Source organism: Ahaetulla prasina, chromosome 1 (assembly GCF_028640845.1).
Source record: "Ahaetulla prasina isolate Xishuangbanna chromosome 1, ASM2864084v1, whole genome shotgun sequence".
NCBI lineage: Eukaryota > Metazoa > Chordata > Lepidosauria > Squamata > Colubridae > Ahaetulla > Ahaetulla prasina.
The window spans coordinates 100,762,209-100,781,561 of record NC_080539.1 but is presented as its reverse complement, the minus strand read 5'-3'; the positions used below and the strand labels follow the sequence as shown (position 1 = coordinate 100,781,561).

General features: G+C 41.9%; 1 protein-coding gene across 3 annotated transcripts in view; it reads right to left on the bottom strand.

The window, feature by feature from the left end:
- The window catches only part of HIVEP2 (HIVEP zinc finger 2), a 176,341-nt gene that overhangs the window by 11,465 nt on the left and 145,523 nt on the right, over positions 1-19,353 (bottom strand). For all 3 annotated transcript variants that reach the window (XM_058170521.1, XM_058170527.1, XM_058170512.1), the window contains 3 exons: positions 10,973-16,497; positions 8,918-9,072; positions 3,932-4,107 (listed from right to left, as the gene is read on the bottom strand). In XM_058170521.1, coding sequence (XP_058026504.1) covers positions 3,932-4,107; positions 8,918-9,072; positions 10,973-16,102 — 5,461 coding nt within the window. In that variant the 5' untranslated portion in view covers positions 16,103-16,497. The remainder of the gene's footprint in view (positions 1-3,931; positions 4,108-8,917; positions 9,073-10,972; positions 16,498-19,353) is intronic.

Genomic DNA, 19,353 nt, shown 5'->3' with positions numbered 1-19,353 from the left:
CAGATCACTCTCTTCTTCGCCTGGACTTTCTGACCGCCATTCACCACCGCGGGAGGCGGAGCCGATCGTTGGTTCCGTCCCAGGCGCCTGATGGACCGGATGGGTTCGGACGGAGCTTGGGCCATTTCCTGAGGTCTGGCTCACAGCTCGGCCGAGGAACTTGTTGCGGCCTGGGAGCGGGCGCGGCGGGGCCTTAGACCGGGTCGTGCCTTTGCGGCCTCTGACCCGGCGCAGGGCCCAACCGGCTCCTTGGTTCTCCGAGGAGCTGAGGGGATGAGCGCGGAGAAGGCGCCTAGAGAGTTCCTGGAGGTCTGGCCGTTCGGAAGCTGATCGGACACTAGTGAAGTCCTATACTAGGACTTACCTAGTGGCATTGAGGAAGCGGCGTAGCTACGCCTCCTCCCTCATTGCATCGGCAGATAACCGCCCGGCCGCCCTGTTTCGGGTGACTCGCTCCCTCCTTCATCAGGGGGAGCGGGATGACCCGTTGCAGGGACGGGCTGAGGAGTTTAACGGTTATCTATACGATAAAATCGTTCAGCTTCGGGATGGTCTGGACCAAGATTGCGGTGATGCGGGTGAGACGCTCGAGGGTGGTCTTGGCGACATTTTAAATTTTAAATTTTGGGTTTTAAATTGGGTTTTATTTCTATTTTTAATTGGACGGGCTTTAGAATAAGTTTTTTAAATGTTTTATATTGTATTTATATTGTATTTATCTGTTTTTAGTGCCTGTAAACCGCCCTGAGTCCCTTGGGAGATAGGGCGGTATATAAATATGATTAAATAAATAAATAAATAAATAAATAAATAAATAGCTGACTCTGGGCAGCTTGCAACATTAAAAAAAAATCTACCTTATAATAAAAACCCTTAAGAAAAAAAAATCACCTTTCATCTCCACCCACAGGGCAGCACCACCTGAATCTCCTTTTGTGTTTCCCAGGCCTGCTGACCAAACCACATTTTTAGGGCCTTTTGGAAGAGCAACAGATGAATCAATCTTACCTCAAGAAAATAAAGTTCCATAAAGAAGGACTATCTCCTGAGAAGGCCTTTTTTTGTGGTTCCACCAGATAGCCCTCCTTAATCTGGATAGATATAACAGGGCACTTCTTCAAATAGCCTGGCCCTGAGACCTATATGACTTTAAGGGTGATAACTATATGGCTCAAGCAAATCCAGCACCCAAAAAGCCTATTTTAAAAAACGGCGTTTGTAGAGTCTACCAAAGAAGTTTGGCTCCTGAACAAAGCAGGGGATTAATTCCACAGAACTGAGATAACCAGAAAGCAGGTTCAACGATGAATCACTATGGGACAAGCTAATGGGGTTGTAGACGAAGAGGATTTTATAGAAATTTCTAGACCGGGATGCCCTATGCACGGTCACTCATGCTCTCGTGACATCTCGTCTGGATTACTGCAATGCTCTCTACATGGGGCTCCCCTTGAGGAGCACCCGGAGATTCCAGGTAGTTTAGAACGCGGCTGCGCAGGTGATAGAGGGAGCCCCTCGTGGCTCCCATGTAACACCTCTCCTGCACAGACTGCACTGGCTGCCTGTGGCCTTCCGGGTGCGCTTCAAGGTTCTGGTAATTATCTTTAAAGCGCTCCATGGCATAGGGCCGGGCTACTTACGGGACCGTCTGCTGCCACCGATTGCTTCTCACCGACCCGTGCGCTCTCACAGAGAGGGACTCCTCAGGGTGCCGTCGGCTAGGCAGTGCCGACTGGCGACACCCAGGGGAAGGGCCTTTTCTGTGGGGGCTCCCACCCTCTGGAATGAGCTTCCCCCAGGACTTCGTCAACTTCCTGACCTTCGAACCTTCCGCCGCGAGCTTAAGACACATCTATTTATTTGCGCAGGACTGGACTAGAATTTTTAAAATTTTAAATCTGGTTTTAATGGGGTTTTATTATTTATATTTCTATTTTAAAGATTTGGCCTATTTAATAAGTTTTTTAAATTGTTGTTTTATTCTGTATATATATATATGTTTTACTTGGCTGTAAACCGCCCTGAGTCCCTAGGGAGATAGGGCGGTATAAAAGTGCGAACAAATAAATAAATAAATAAATAAATAAATTCAGTTCCACTTCCTTACACACAAGTACATGAAAACTTACTCCAGAATAAATTTGCAAGTCCTTGAGGTGCAACTAGACTAACTTTTACAACAGGCTGCAAGTTCTTATCGAAATATAATTAACAATCAGATACATTTGGAAAAAAATGAGTTCATAAATAGTTCTGTTAATTGTGTTATCCTCCCTACAGATATTTGCTGATTCTTCACACTATTAAGTCTCAATGTAACACTTTAAGCATGCAAAAGTATCAGCTTTTACAGGAGATTTTTGCAGCCTGATGACCGCCAGATGTGTTGGATTACAACTCCCCAGTATCTCAGCACATCTGAGATATACCAGATATGCCCCTGGAAAGGTTGACCTATAATATCAAATGCTGCTGAGAGGTTGAACTATGTATTAATACTGCAAAATTAAGCAAATTTTTCCTCCTCTGTACATGAGCCACGGTGGTGCAATGGTTAGACTGTAGTACTGCAGGCTACTTCTGCTGACTGCCGGCTGCCTGCAATTTGGCAGTTCAAATCTCACCAGGCTCAAGCCTTCTATCCTTCCGAGGTGGGTAAAATGAGGACCCATATTGGGGGCAATATGCTGACTCTGTAAAACCACTTAGAGAGGAGTGTAAAGCACTGTAAAGCGGTATATAAGTTTAAGTGCTATTGCTATATATAGAGAGTAAATATTTTCCCACTGTCATTAGGAACAGGAATAAATCACCAATGCGGGGTGAAATGCTACCGGTTCAGACCGGTTTGACTGAACCGGTAGTGATGGTGGCCGGTGGTTTGAAGAACCGGTAGTGATGGCGATGCAAGGCTCCGCCCACCCACCCGCCTAGTCATCATTAAAACCAGGAAGTAACCTGTTTTTTACCCTCTGAGCATGCGCAGAAGGGTTTGTGCATGTGCAGAGGGTCCTAGCATGCACATGAAGCGCGCACATCGCGTGTACTTCTGAACCGGTAGGGAAGGTAAGTTGATGGGTCTAGCATTATAAATTAGGCAATTGGCATTATTTTCTTTAAGAAGGGAGGGATCGATTAAAGACAACAGTTCTGGCAACTGCGGCCATCACTTGATTGCAGAGATGGTAAACGGAATCTGCTTCTCCTCCCCTGTGGCAGTGAGTACCCATGTACATGTGCTAGTCAATCTCTATCCATAATTCATGTCAGCATGGAGGGAGGAGCCCACCCGGAGTCTGTGGGATGGTGCATTATTAATAATTGTGAAACTGACCCATCATAAAGGCAGCTTAGGAATTCTCCACTTGGCACAGATAATGTTCCATTTCTGCAACGTGCTGCTGCAAATGTACAACCTCTTGATGCAACTGATATTTGCACCACAACATTTTCAGCAGAAAAATAATAATTGCCTAGGAAATTTTATGCCCGCTACATTTCCTCTGCAGGCAGATAGACTTAATGTAGTTACACAGAGTGGCTTTCTTCCTGACAAACACATCAAACCTCAAAACTCTTATTCAAATAGGAGTGGTGCATTCCACGAAGGCTCGTTTTCAAAAATAAAAGATGACAACTACTGTGGGCTCCTGAGATCAGGCTGGTTGGCAAGGGGGATCTGGCCAGCCCCTTGAGAGAAATAAAAGCTCCCTTGGTTTAGAATAGAATAGAATAACAGAGTTGGAAGGGACCTTGGAGGTCTTCTAGCCCAACCCTCTGCTAGGCAGGAAACCCTACACCACTTCAGACAAATGGTTATCCAATCTAAGAAAACTTTTCTTACACTTTGAAGGATGGAAATCAGAGCAAGAGGAGGACATTTCGTCATCAGCCCAGCAAATACACAAATAAAATAAAACTGATTGGGTACCTTTTGTTTTGAAGGCAAAATTACACAGCTTGCATATATAAGGCCGTACATCAGTGTGAGTCCGGATATGCTTTTTCAGCATGCTGGGTTTCTTGCAACGGATTCCACATTCTTCACAAATATACTTTCCACGTCCACGTCCCCTAACATACACGTAATCCTCATTTGATTTATATCTGCAAAAAGAAACTCAGAATGAAATAGGAAACACCTAGCCGGCCATTTTTATTGACAAAGGTTGTATTTCATTGAAGTACTGCAAAATGTTGCTTTTCAAGGCAGAAACATGGCTTAACAATTTACTATGAGAGCTAAGGCACTCCTTCAGGTACCAGGTGAGAAATGAGGAGATTATGAGATCTAGATCTTACTAAGGCTCAAACCCAACTAGGTGATTTTGGGCCAGACACTCTGTCTTAGCCCTAGGAAGAAAACAATGGCAAACCACATCCATAAATAATGTAAAGAAAACTGCAGGAAGCAATCCAGGTACTTGCCAGGAGTTAACAATGACTCAAAGGCGTGTGTGTGCACCCGCACACACACACACACATAGAGTTGTGTCTGAACAGGAACACCTATTTAGAGGAACCTGGGCAATGAATTTTCTCCCCTCCCACTGTTTTTAAAAAAGCTAGCAATCCTGTCAATATTTTTAAGCTTAGGCCCTACTGCGACACTATAAAATTATTTTTCCATAGGAAATTCTAGATAGTTTCCATGCATTTGTGCATTTGCAGACCAGGACTATGAGCAAATCTGTGTTATGTTCATACTATTTTATATTCAGAAGCATTTGATGTAACACATAGCACTGTTCCTTGCAAAAAAAACAAATCAGGTGGTCCACTGAAGGCTATCTTCCCTCCCCCCCCACACACACACAAAACCAAGGGAATTCTTTCATATGTCAGTATCTTGTTGACTGTGACCACATATTTGACCAATGTTCACTGTACGCATCTTCTTACAGACATAGACATTTGCTCAGTGACCTTTTTTTCCTGCTGAGCCAGAACTGCTGCACAGATACAAAATGTGCAGATGTGTGAACTGCCTAAATGAAATTGTTTTGCTTTTTCAATGCATACTCCTCATTAAAGATATAATATTTAAAACGTCCAGCATTTCCAGATCAGAAAATGAGCCATAGTTATTTTGACATGCCTAACACAGCACAAGATCCCCTCAATCACATATATCCCCCCTCTCAAAATTCCAAAGGGATTTTCTCCTACAGATCAGCAAAATAAGATATCCAAACAATGATTTCTTTATGTTTATTTGGTATTTATATCAGGGAAAGAGAACCTTTCATACCCAGTTCTGGGAAAGATTTTGAAGATCATAGGCTAACTCCGACTGGACCAAAGGTAAGAGTAAATAAAGACATAGTAGATAAGAAGACATTTCTAATCTAGATTGCAGAAAATATGACTTCTGTAACAGAATCATCAGTGCTTGGAATACTTTACCTGACTCTGTGGTCTCTTCCCATAATCCTAAAAACTTTAACCAAAAACCTTCTACTATTGACCTCACCCCATTCCTAAGAGGACCATAAGGGGAGTGCATAAGCGCACAAACGTGCCTACCGTTCCTGTCCTATTGTTTTTCTTTTCTTCTTCCTATATATATATATATGCTTATACCTCCTAACATTTACTCATATATATGTTTATATACTATATAATCTTTTTGTATGATGTTGTGACAAAATAAATAAATAATAAATAAAAATAAATTTCCAAAATCAGCAAGGACATCAATGGCATATATCATACCTCTATATGCCAGCTCCAGACTACCTTTCAGTCTTCTTAAAGAGAAGCAAAGAATAACTTTGCCATGGAAGAATTTATCCTTCCAGGCATTTCCCCTTTCAATATACCATAAAACCATTTACAGCAGCATACATTTTGCCTAAAGAAGGCTTGCATAAATTGCCATTTACATATTCCCAACTGCACAATGCAATCCTATACATTCCAATGCAGAATGTGAGTTCAGCTGATTTCAGTGAGACTTATTCCCATGTAAGAGAGTTGTAAGCTTGCACCCTTCAGGAACAGAATCAAACAAGAGAAGAGACAACTAGACAGAGTTTTTTGCAGCAGCTTCTAGGGGAGGGAGGGGAGACCAGAATGCCTTTATTTAGCAATAGCAATGGCACTTAGACTTATATACTGCTTCACAGTGCTTTACAGCCCTCTCTAAGAGGTTTACAGAGTCAGCCTATTGCCCCCAACAAATCTGGGTCCTCATTTTACCAACCTCAGAAGGATGGAAGGCTGAGTCAACCTTGAGCCTGGTGAGATTCGATCTGCCAAACTGCTGGCAGCCAGTGATCAGCAGAAGTAGCCTGCAGTACTGCACTCTAACCACTGCGCCACCGCGGCTCATTTCCTCAAAATAGTTAAGACTTGCCCACAAATCCCTCTTTGCTTTGCTTCCAGCCATCATTTAAGTAAAAGCCAGATCCTGGAGTCAAAATGAACACCCAGCCGTAAATGGCTGCTGGTGGCGATTTCATCTTTTTGCTATTGTCAAGTTCCTTCGCTCTTAATGTGGGGGGGGGGGAGGAGTAACATTTTTATCAAGAGGATGCTAAATCACTCACTGATAAAGTTAGGGCCAAGAATCCCTAGGAGGAAAGAAAAACAAAACAGGCTCTACAAGTAAATTTATTGCTGATGGTGTTTGGGATCTGTGATGTTTCCAGGGCAAGACTTTCTAAAAGGACCCCATTCTGAAAACTTGGGAGATCCCAGGAAAATCATGACAATTGATAGGTAATAAAAGTACATGCATTTATTATTCCTGTCTAGAAAAGCCGCACTGATCCCATTTTTTTCCCGTTTCTGAAGGCAGCCAAAGAATTGGTTCTAAAAGGATGTCTACGTTGCCAATAGTTATCTCATTATGGGAGACCACGTGAATGACTTTCACTACAATTTTGTACATCCCCATTTCCCTTAAAGCAGGATGACCATCTTTAACCAGAGAAAAAAGATTGCATTATTGAAAACATTGTTGAATTTGCTAAATTTTAGAATGGACACATAATGAACAAGACTGGCAAAGCGGAGTATTTCTATTCTGCTCTTCTGCAAAGCTAATTTTTCTCTTTAGCTTAAGACATTTTAATTTTACTAACAAAGAGTGATGAAAATGACATACAGGTCATGTCTGGCCATGATCCAAAAAGGCCTTTCAGCTAAGAGCTCTGTTGGCTCCATCTAGTCTAATTCATCATCCTCTTGAAACACTGTCAAGTAGACAATTCCTCACAAGGCAAGCTATCATATGTCCCTGTAGTGGGGTGTTACCTTTTTTTTTTAACCTTATCACTGCTAAAATGTGATCTTTCTTCTGTTGTCATGTTGCAAATGATTATGGCTTAGTTTAGTTTGGTTTGGTTTTATATATATGTATGCATGTATGTATGTATGTATGTATGTATGTATGTATGTATGTATGTATATATGTTATCTGATTTGGGCAGTGAAGAATCTTCCTTTTGGAAGACCAAGATCTAAATTAAATGTTGCTGTCATACTGATGTGTATAATTCTTTGAACAGACAGGTGTTTGTGCCTTGTCTGTTTGTAATTGTTACATAAATTAGTGATACCTTATTGTCCATCTCTCTTACAGTCCTTCAGCCTCTGGTTTTACACATGCTGTATGTATTCTGTTATCTTATTCTATTTCTACCACTGAGCTGCTCCTGATATGCAGGATCCAGAAGATAATCTACTAAGCTTATTAAACTGATGAGTTTCCTACATCTGCCTTGATTTCAACAGACCTGTTGCATGCTACTCATTTGATTAAAATATTGGCTTAAATTATTTCAAAAGTCCTCTGATCCTATGGACGACTGCGATAAATTCAGACTTTAAATTCTGTGGTTTAATCTATGCAATATCTGAACTCAATTGGCTTCCAAAGAACTCTGTGAGTACTGAAGCACTGGTCATAGACTACAACTTACCAAAAAATCCATATTTCATCCCAAATTATACAGCTCAAGATTATTTGGAAAAGCTCTCTCAATAGACTCTTTCTTTGCCAATATCTTTTCTCTAATGCAAAGGAGAACATTCACATTAGCTAATTCTGATTTGTTGCCTTCTTTCTTAATATTTAAATTAATTAATATGGGCCTTCAAATCAATTTTGAGCCCCGGTGATTGCATGGAGAAATCCATCAGTTTTCCTGGCCACATTTTTCAGAAGGGATTTTTGCCACTGTCTTCTTTCTAAGTTGAACAAAAGTGACTGGCCCAAAAGAAGAAAGATTTAATTCAAGTCTATCCCTTCCCCTGTCTGGGACTTCTTTGGACGAATTCAGGCAGATGCCCATGTCCTTTTACATTGTCCTTTTTATTCATCTGGCACAAGAAGTTAAATTATGACATTACTACCTATCAGTAGTGTTCAGAGGACTTTGTCCTTTCTTCAGTCAATGACCAGCTTCAGAAGATTAGGCAAATGCAGTTGAAATCACACTGAATGAATAGTAATAGCCTTATAAAAAACCCTTATATTGCAAAGAGCTCCATCATTAGTTGCATGATCCCAAGGGGACTTTCATGTCATTCTTTCAGAATACCCATTTTATAAATATTAAAAACAAACCCTGAAGATACTTCAGAGGTTTCCAATGTACCATGAGGTTTTATGAAGTGTGTAAGGTCATACAATATTAAGTAAATGTCAGTTTTTTATTTTTTTTTCAAGTTCCATGGATTATATATTCCTTGTTCTTTTTTCTACATGATTTCAAAATAGTCTGTACAGGGTTTTCATGAGGTTCAAATTGGGGCCCTGTTTAACTTCTGATCAATTCTGGCATCAATTTGCATAACCGATTATACTCTGAGTTTTCGTCACAAAAGCATGAGCACCCAGAACAATACTTTAGCTCTTGTCTTTAAAAGTAACACAAAACAAACAACAATTTCATTTTTCTGTTCTTACCCGCCTTCAAAAATTTTAATTCTCATTGGCTCAGTTTGTTTGGTTACAATATCTTTATCACCGTGGCTGTCTCCTTTAATTCGTTCTTTGCTAACATTCCCCGCGACTTTCTTTTCAAACTTGCTGCCAAATACAAAAAATGGCTCCTGTTTCATCTGTAAAAAGAAAAGCAGGGGAAAACGTCACTAGGTTGAAAATGTTTGAAGCGTAGAATAAACTTTACATACATAAACAGAATAACTGCGTTGTGCCACATTAAGGTAAGTCACAGTTAGGTCTTACATCTTACTGAAAACTCGGGAAGCCAATTAACTAGGTCTTTTGATTTTCCAAGGAATAAAAGAGGTAGGCAGAAGAAATTTTTAAAAATGCCTCAGTATATTGTAAACATATTATGTTGCCAGTTATACATAAAAAGTAAAGATAAATAAGACTTACTAGACGATCAAAATCAGTCAATTGATGACCACTGGCATTTCAAGTCATAATGGTCTCCTCAAAGCCATCCAGCCCATCAGGGGTGGTGTGGTTAAGACACACTAGTTTCTCTGCCTATAGTTCAAAAGGTAGTGATGTGGCAACAAACTATGACCAACTACCTTTGATCTCCCCAACCCAATGTATTAGGAATTTATTCATTGCTAAATAAATAAATAAATCCACAATCTCCTGGGACAGAAACAAGTACTTCAATTACAAGTAGAATAGACTTTATATGAGTTGAAAAACCCCAGGCGATGTTAGGGTCCATACAGTTTTTTGTGAGGCAGGGATGGGCCGTGGGTGGCTCAGGCTGTAAGATAGCCTGTTATTAAAACACAGCTGCTTGCAATTACTGCAGGTTCGAGTCCCACCAGGCCCAAGGTTGACTCAGCATTCCATCCTTTATAAGGTAGGTAAAATGAGAACCCAGATTGTTGAGGGGGGGGGCAATAAGTTGACTTTGTAAATATACAAATAGAATGAGACTATTGCCTTACACAATGTAAGCCGCCCTGAGTCTTCGGAGAAGGGCGGGATATAAATGTAAATTAAAAAAAAATGTGTATCCACATAGCACTGCTACCAGGTTAAAACCAACGACAAATAAAACTCAATGCCCTGTTTCCCCACCCCCACCCCCACATCTTATCTTCCTGTAAATTGTTAGATTGCCACACCATGGCTATGCAGATTCACCTTCCCATTTTAAGTTTGGAGAGAAACCTTTATGTTGTTTTATTTTAAGCTTGCTTTATTTATTCTTTAGCTACAGTATTGACTTTCTATCCTCCTTTCTTCCTGACAGTTTATGTGGTGGTTTCCATTATTTAAATTTCCCAATTATCTCATTAGTTAGATTAGGCAGAGGTTGACTGATTCAAAGTCACTCAATGAAAGTTTTAATCCCTGAACCTGGATCTCTATGATCCAAATCCAATATTAATTCCATTTTCTTTAGCCCAGTAAGAAAATGAAAATGAAAGCACAGATATGCAACAATGCATAATTCCAACAGTGTAGTTTAATTATTGATTTTATCTGATGCTACTCGAGTGCCAAAAAAAATAACCCCACTTAAAAATAAAGTAGTAAGGCCACCCCTTACTACTTACTACATACTATTTCAGATTGTGTTATACTTATGAGAATTCAATACATTTTGCATTCTGAAAATTTATATCAGTGTTGAAAGATGCAGAAAATGCAACAACTGACATATTATGAAACTCTTGAAATTAACATTTTATATTTATGTTTTATAGCCAGTTAGTGATGATGCGATTTCTTCTTCTAAAATAGAAACTTTGGAATCATTTCCTTTGAAAATATAATTGGAAAATGTTAAATCCCCACAAGGTTTTTCAGAAACAATCCATAATCATGATGCTACTTTTCCTCCTAACTCTTACTCATAGATTTGAAAAGTCCTCTTAGAATGAAGCAACAAACTCATTAATATGTTGGAAAACTACTCCAGAAACATTATGCTGAAATGTCTCTCATGCACTGCACTTTTCTATATAATAGAAAATCTCACTAAAACCCATAGATCTTTAAGAATTGGCTGATTACCTGAGCAAACTCCTTCCATGTACTTGATGATGTCAGCTTTCCCATTCCAGGCCTATGCATTGGAGACAGTGTATAGATTTCTGTGCTGCTTTTCTGCTTGGAGCGTAGGAGTGCAAGGGTAATCTTTGTACTCAGTCCCGATGGGTTTGGGTTACAAGAACTAATGCACCATGAAGCATAAACGGATGATTTTAGGGTTGCTTGTTGAATAAAACTGGGTTTTGTGTAGTTTAAGAAACACCAGCTCACAGTTGTGGTAGTACGCAAACTAGGGAATCTCAAAATGTGCTGGATGTCAGCAAGATCTGTCAGGAGAATTGTTGAGGTCACTGCTTTCCCACTTGGTTGAGATGCCATTTGTACCAGCATACCAAATGGCAATTTTTGTGGTTTGGATTGGTCTTCCATTGGACTTTCTCCTGAAGATATCAAAGACCTCTGTGGGCTTAGGCACATATCTGAGGATGTTTCATCCACATCCAGTTCTTCTGGGGATTCCCTGCCTTCAGAAGTGCCACTAGACTTTTGCCCAGGTGAAGCAGAATCAAAACTAGAAAGCTTCTCCTTGTTTAATGGAGAAGACTCAGCGGGAGATGGTTTGCTACCTGGCAAATCTTGAGATGATGACGATAATGGAGAACAGAGCAAAGGAGACTGCCCCCTTTCTTTTGACTCAGTGGTACAACTCTGCCTAACCAGCTGGGGCTTTTGTGGTCTCGGAAAATTTTTCTTTATATCTGAACTAGTGAGCTCTACAGCACTTAGCTCCTCAACAATCTGTCCATACATTTTTTCATCTTTGACTCTCTTTTGCTGTTTGGTTTCCATAAAGAGCTCCAAGCTACTTGCTGGTGAAAGCATACGCTTGTTTCCACCTAGAGTAGAGGCAGTGTCTGAACTGGAGGTCAAACATAATGGGATAGAAGAGTCTAAGTTAAGTGACAGAGTCTGTGGTACTTTCCACAAGGGATATTTTTCTAGCCCTCCATGTTGGTTTAACATCTGTGCTATGTTAAACCCTATTCCGTGCATGGATGAGCTTGTTGCTAATGTCCTTTGAGAAAGAGTCTCATCTACTTTGCAGATGACGATAGCAGGGCTACTGCTTTGAGCAAGAATCTGGGAAATGCTTGTGTACATAACACTACCATAGGACGGCACATGGGTCTGGAGTCTAACAGGAACAACGGTGCCCGGTAATGACTGAACAGGTTCAATATTCTGGGTTTCAAAATTCACCTGTAGCTGCTGTTGAGAAGAGGTATCGGTTGATTTAATGCTACAATCTGGCTGGTAAGTTGCAAGTGCATTTTTAGAATACTGCCCAGATGTTCCTGAGTAACGCTGGTAAGGTTGCTCTTTAGTACATACATAATCAGGTTTCTTTCGAATATGTTCTTGAGCATATTCCAAGTGGCAACCTGGGTGGCTTTCAATTGGGAAAGGTTGCTTCGAATAAGATTTTTGAAGCTGCTGTACAAAGTGATGTGGAAAGGGGGTCTGTGAAATTTCTGAAGGCCACAAGGGCTGAGATGGCAAGTGAACCATGCAGACAGATGGGTAGGGGAACTGCAATATAGTACTGTGGATAGGAAAAAAGGGAACTTTTTCTTGCAGTGCAAATAGATGCTGTTGTTCTGCTGGATATTTGCTTAGAATATAAGGTGCTTGGGGGACCGAGAGGTGGGAAAGTGGCGATAAACTAGTGCTTCGTGGAGGACAAGAACCAGTAGCTTGCTTCCTGGAGTCATCTGAAGGAAGAGAAAAGGAGGAATGAGACCAAGGAGTTTGGGAAGACCGAAGGCCGGCATGTCCATGTTCTGTTTGCTCTTGCTTTATAGTTTGTTCCATGCTTGAATCGGCCTGGGAAATCTCTGGGGAGCCGCTGAAAGAAGCCTGGCGAACTAAAAAGCATTTCTTCCTTTCTCTCACTGGAGACAAAGCCACTGGAGGTGCTCCTGCTGCAGAAGCATGAGACAGATTCCCATAATCGAAAGATTTGCTCCGTATCTCAGGGATTTCAGCAGGGTAAGGACAGGGCATCTGTTCTGATGAGCAGCGCCTCATTTCTTTCTGTTGGTGATGTCCAGGGACAGAAAGAGAGTAAGCACCAGCTGGGACAGTCAAAAATTCAGGCTGCTTGACCAATTCGTCCTGTTTGGTCGACGTTATGAACCTGATACTGTCCTCTCGCTCAAAAGACATTGAAAAACTCGAACTGTGAGACAGGTTACTCTCTTGGCTAGGGCTGCGAGAAAGGCTAGTTCCCGTGGATTCAAAGCTGGACTCTCCAGAGGAATGTTCCATGTCAGCAAGACGCAAGCGTTTCTTCTTGGGCGGTAGCTTTTCAGCTGGGAGCTGGGACAAGGTTTCACTCCTTTGCGGCCACTGGAATTCTTCCGGGGGCTTTTCTTGCTCTTTCACTGGGACCTCCCTCTCTTTTTCAGGTTTATCTGGCTCCTCGGTGACACGGATTTCAGGGACCTGTATATTATGCTGACGAACCAGTCTCGGTTGCATGTAGGTCTGAAAAGGCTGCAGCGAGGAAGGCTGTTTGCTAGCAACATCGGCGTTTTCTATTTGCTGGACTCTCTCTGGGCTCATTGGGAATTCCGCAACCTCACTTTCAAAACTTTCAGATGTCAAATAGCTTTTCTCCTGCTGGCAAGTAACAAGCTCTGTAGATTCAGATCTTTCGAATGAATTTGGCCGGCTCAAGGAATTTGTGTGCTGAATCACAGAAATTACATTTCCTTTTCTGCTCAGAGATTCTGCGGCTTTTTCTTGATCGGCAGCTGAAGAGCATTCTTCTAAACTAGTGGTTGGACTGCATGATTGTAAATGGGGTCTACACACCTCAAACCGCTCTGAATGGCAATGAGCAGCACTCTCATGGCTTTGTATGGCATATCCACTCCTTGGTCCATCCTGGGTTTGCAATTTTGGGTCAAAATCACCAGTCATGGAATTGCTACTAACCCCACTGCATAATGATGGCGTGTCTTCCTCATCTCCAACACTCTTTTGGATCCTACGCTTTCGATTTTCAAACACAATGCCATATGTGGAAGACATTGCCTGTAACTGTGTAGGCGATTCAGTATAGAATTCTCCACTTTGTTTTGACCCACTGAAGCTTTGCTTCAGAATCCCATAGTCTTCCCACTTTCTATAGTGCTTTCCAGAAGACTCACCCTCATAAATATGTCTCTCCCCTGCTGGCAATTTCTTTTCTCTCATGCCTGGCCCTTTTTCTCCTACGGGTGATCTAATGGAAGCAACCATGATGTTCTTCCCCATTCGTCCATGATACTCTGAATCAGAGTGTCCTTCCTGCAATGAAGGAAGTTCAAAGGCTGCTTGTCTTATTAACATTCGTTGATGGGGTATTCCTATAGTTTCAGGATAAAACACATCATCTGAACCTGTCATTCTCTCATCAAATGAATGGCTTCCTCTTAAAGATGATGGAACATTCAAGTTAGTTGCAGATGATGTGGGCATGGAGTTGCTTCTAATCAGTGGATTTGTATCTGCTGAAGGTTCTAGGAGCAGAGATGCATCACCCAAATGACTTCCTGGATAAAAGCTTGCTTCATTTTTGATGGATGATGTAATAATTTGCAACTGTTTGGATTCTGAACTGCCGTCGTCAAAGACCTGGCTATTTTTCATAGTGCTCATGTTGCCAGAGTCCATTAGTGCTTCATTATTTGGAGACATTCGCTCTTCAGACAAGCTAATGTCTAATCTAGGGTTTATAAGAGGTAGTGGCTCCATCTTGCCTTTTCTACCCATTGAATTACAATCTTGATTGGCTGTCGCTAATGGTTGTGCAGTCCTTTGATTGATCCTATAGAATTTCCCAAAGATGATTTCTTCGTAAGATTTCACATTGGTATTTGGTGGGCTTATCTGTTGCTCTGCACTTTCCGAGCGTGAAAAATAACCAGAGTCAGTGCTTCCTTTGCTATGCGGGCTCAGTAGATTTAATGACTGGTCAGAATCTTGTCCTTTCTTCTCAGACAGTCTCAAGGCAAGACGTTGCTTAACTGTGTGAGAGTCATCAGACTTAGTAATTAATGGATTCTGCAGATTGTCAGTCCCAACATGCAGGGAGCTTTCACATGGCAAGGGCACCCCGCTTCTGGGAATAATTAAAATAGGGACTTTCATTGGGCCTCCCAAGGATTCTTCTAGGGATGCATGAAAGCTGCTTCTGCTTGCAATGTCCAATGGAATCTGCGGAACTGGGCTCAGTTTGTCAGAACTTTCAACGAGTAACGACGTCTCTTCATCTGTATCTGTACTCTGCTCCCCATCTGAATGTATCTCTGCTTCCACATCAATGAAACTGCTGTCTAGGTCCAACTTAGATACAGCAGATTCTGTGAAAGGGACTAGTCCTGCTTTGATTGCATGGGCATGGGATTTCCTGTGCTTGTATAAATTGCTTTTTGTCTTAAATGAAAAACCGCAAGGGACACAAGGGTAGGGTCGTTCCCCCGTATGGGACCTTATATGTTTTTTAAGTACACTAGGTTTGGCACAAGCCCTGCTACAATAAGGGCAAATGTATTTGCCAGGCTTTTTGGGTTTATGTTCTTTCTTATAACCGTCTTCTGAGGATTGCTCTATACATTTCTGAGAGTACTGGCTATAAGCAGGGTTAAGATTGGACACTTTCTTTCTGGAGAAACTTCCACTATGGCCATGCACGTGAAAAGGAAACAAGTCCTCGGAGGCAACTGGCTGAAGAGGGCCAGAAAATTGCCATTTGTGGCTTTCCAGACTCTGTCGCGGCTTCAGATTGTGCAAGAAACCTTGTGGTAACGATGGCTGTGGAAATGAAAGCGAGTGTGGACAGGCGTACGGACTTGGAAGCTGCTGAGGGTATTGCTTGTCTGTGATTTGTTGGGTTGCATTGCTCGGTGACACCCCTTTCCCAGAACTAAAAAGCTGAGATGACGCAGGGCTTCCCATGTGTTCTGGATCAATTTGTGCCTGACCGTCCAGGCTACCCATCTTCACATTAGCTGAATGCTCCTGCCTCCATCTGCTTGATACTTTTGCTGCTTCTCCGGTTCTTGAGGTAGCATTTTGCCCTACAGCTATATCTCCAGAGTCCATTTTGTCACCAAAGGTCTTAGGTACTAGTTCACTTGAAAGCTGTACAGGCACATGAAGTGTATCCAGTGCTGTGCTTTTTAAAGTTCAGGTGCTCCCATTTTTCCACAGCTGTTCTAACTTCACAGACGTCTCTTCCTCTGTGAAAACTTTCCACATAGTCGTACTACAGGCATCAGATCTCTTGTAGTTCTATGCTAAAAAGTAATTGTCAAGCAGTTCTGTTCATGGCAGGAAATGTCTCTGAACAGTTTAGTTTACATCTGTCAAGACATGGTGGGACATCTGAAGGTTATTCATGGTTAACAAAGGTTCAGATGAAGAATGAACCACAGAGATTTATTTGCTCATCTACTAAAGCAGAGTTCCACACAACCTCTTCCAGAAGATCCAGCTGCCTGCAAAAAAAAAAAAAAAAAAAAGAGTTCAAAAGACAAAGACGGATGTTAGTTTGCAAGTTTGTATAATTTTGGAGACAGATGTTAAAGGAAACCCCCCCAACTATGTTCTGTAACAATAACAAAAGTGGGATCTAATATTATTATGCTATGACATTTTCTCAAGCTTGCTTCCTCTTCATGGCTGCCAGTGGCAAGAGCAGAGAAAATGACAACGTAATTATCCCACAACCTAACAGGATTTGTTTTGCTAGGTGCTTTTATGGATCTTTGATATTTTTGTTATTCATTGATTTTTATAAGTTCTTTGGGTAAAATATAGGAGTGTAGTGTTATAGGGCAGTGATGGCTAACCTTTGTGCCGTCACGTGCCAAAAGCGTGGGGGCCGTGGGGGGGGGTCATGCATGGGCATGCCACACCCATAATTCAATGCCCCCCACCCCCTATGCAATGCACACGTGACACCCCCCACCCCATGCTTCCCCTCGCATTTGGCATGCGACAGCAAAAAGGTTACTGGTGGGCCCAGTAGGCCCATTTTTTGCCCTCCCCAGGCTCCAGAGGCTTTCTTTGAGCCTGGGGAGGGCGAAAATAGCCTCCTCCACCCCACAAGGCCCTCCGGAGGCCAGAAACGGCCCATTTCCCAACTTCCGGTGGGCCCGGAAAACCCGGAAATCAGCTGGCCAGCGCGCGCATGCGCACAGCAGCTGAGCTAGGACAATGCTTGTGTGGCCACAGATATAGCTGCCATAGGTTCGCCATCAGGGTTACAGGGTTTCTAATTTTAACTACTTTATGGGTAACGTTAGTCTGAGAAGTCACTTTTGAATTCCTTTCAGCTTCATTAACTGAATAAAGGTTTATAAACAGGTTCCTTTGAAATCAAAATTCAACGATCATCCTTCAGTTTTCTTATAAACAGCTTCCTAGAAAACACATTCAGGACCATTCACAGTCTCTATGGGTACATTCCTGAATCTTCTGCACCTGAACTCCTATTCAAATCTGAATTATACTGAATGCTCTGGACTAGACCTCGTAACATCTACTATATACAGGTAGTCCTCAGCTTACAACTATAATTGGTCCCCAAATTTATGCTGCTAAGCAAGATAGTTGTTAAGTGGATTTTGCCCCATTTGACGATTTTTCTTGCAATTCGTAAATGAATCACTTGCCATTGTTACGTTAGTAACAGGGTTGTTAAGTGAATCTGGCTTCCCCATTGACTTTGCTTGTCGGAAGGTCGCAGAAAATGACCCAGAGCACTACAACATAAATACATGACAGTTGCCAAGCGACTGAATTACGAACATGTGACCATGAGGATGCTGCAATGGTCGTAAGTGTAAAACATAGATCACATTTTCTAATACCACTGTAACTTCGAACAGTCACTGAACGAATGGTTACAAGTCGAGGACTACCTGTCGATGGGATCTCTTGACATTTTAAGCATTTTGCTGAAAAGCAGCAGCAGAGGGCGCCAAATTAGAAGCTTGCTTCTGCATCATGTTTCCATGATAAATCCCTTAGAATTTAGAATTAGAATAGAGCTGTAAGGGACCTTGGAGGTTTTCTAGTCCAGCTTTACACTTTACATCAAAGTGTATAAAAGCTTTATACACTTTTAGAAAGTGCTTTATAGCTGCTACGGTTTTAAGTAAAAAGTAAATCTAGCAGAATCTGATTCTACATCATTAGCTTGGAAGTCAAAGTCCAAAAACAGGCACTATACTTATGTATTTAAGGTAGCTATGCTTTGTAAGCATTCATCATCTGAATCAATTTGTATATGAAGAATAAATTGTGTTGACTTCTTTTTCAGTTGATAAAGTCTATTTTTTGATTTGTGAGCAGAGAACAGCTACTCTTCAGAAGAAAAAGTCCTATCGTATGTCTAAGGTAATGAACTGAATATCAGCATTGGCACTGAATTAGAAAATAGGGCATGCAGTAAATTTATTTATTTATTTATTTATTGAATTTTTATACCGCCCTTCTCCCAAAGGACTCAGGGCGGTGTACAGCCAAAGATAAAACACAATACATAAACAATTAAAACCAACAATTAAAACCTAGCAGATTACAAAAAGGCTGATAATTAAAATTTAAATTTAAAATTATAAAAAAATTTTAAAAACCCAGAACAATAAAAACCCCAATTTAAAATTAAAACTATTATGCCAGTCCCGCTTGAATAAATAAATGTGTTTTTAGCTCACGACGGAAGGTCCGAAGATCAGGCACTTGACGTAAGCCAGGGGGAAGTTCATTCCAGAGCGTCGATGCTCCAACAGAGAAGGCCCTACTCCTGGGGCCCGCCAGCCGACACTCTGAGACCTTCTCTGTGAGAGCGTACGGGTCGGTGGGAGGCATAGGGTAACAGCAGGCGGTCTCGTAAGTACCCGGGTCCTAAGCCATGGAGCGCTTTAAAAGTGGTAACCAAAATCTTGAAGCGCACCCGAAAGACCACAGGAAGCCAGTGCAGACTACGCAGCAGTGATGTTACATGGGAGCCACGAGCGGCTCCCGTTACTACTCGCGCAGCTGCATTCTGGACTAACTGTAGCCTCCGGGTGCACCTCAAGGGCAGCCCCATGTAGAGAGCATTGCAGTAATCCAACCGAGACATGACCAGAGCATGAGTGACTGTGCATAAGGCATCCCGGTCAAGGAAGGGACGCAACTGGCGGACCAAGCAAACTTGGTAAAAAGCCCTCCTGGAGACGGCCGCCAGATGTTCATTAAAGGACAGCCGTCCATCCAGGAGGACACCCAAGTTGCGAACCACCTCCTTTGGGGCCACTAACTCCTCCCCAACAGTCAGCTGCGGATGCAGCTGACTGTACCGG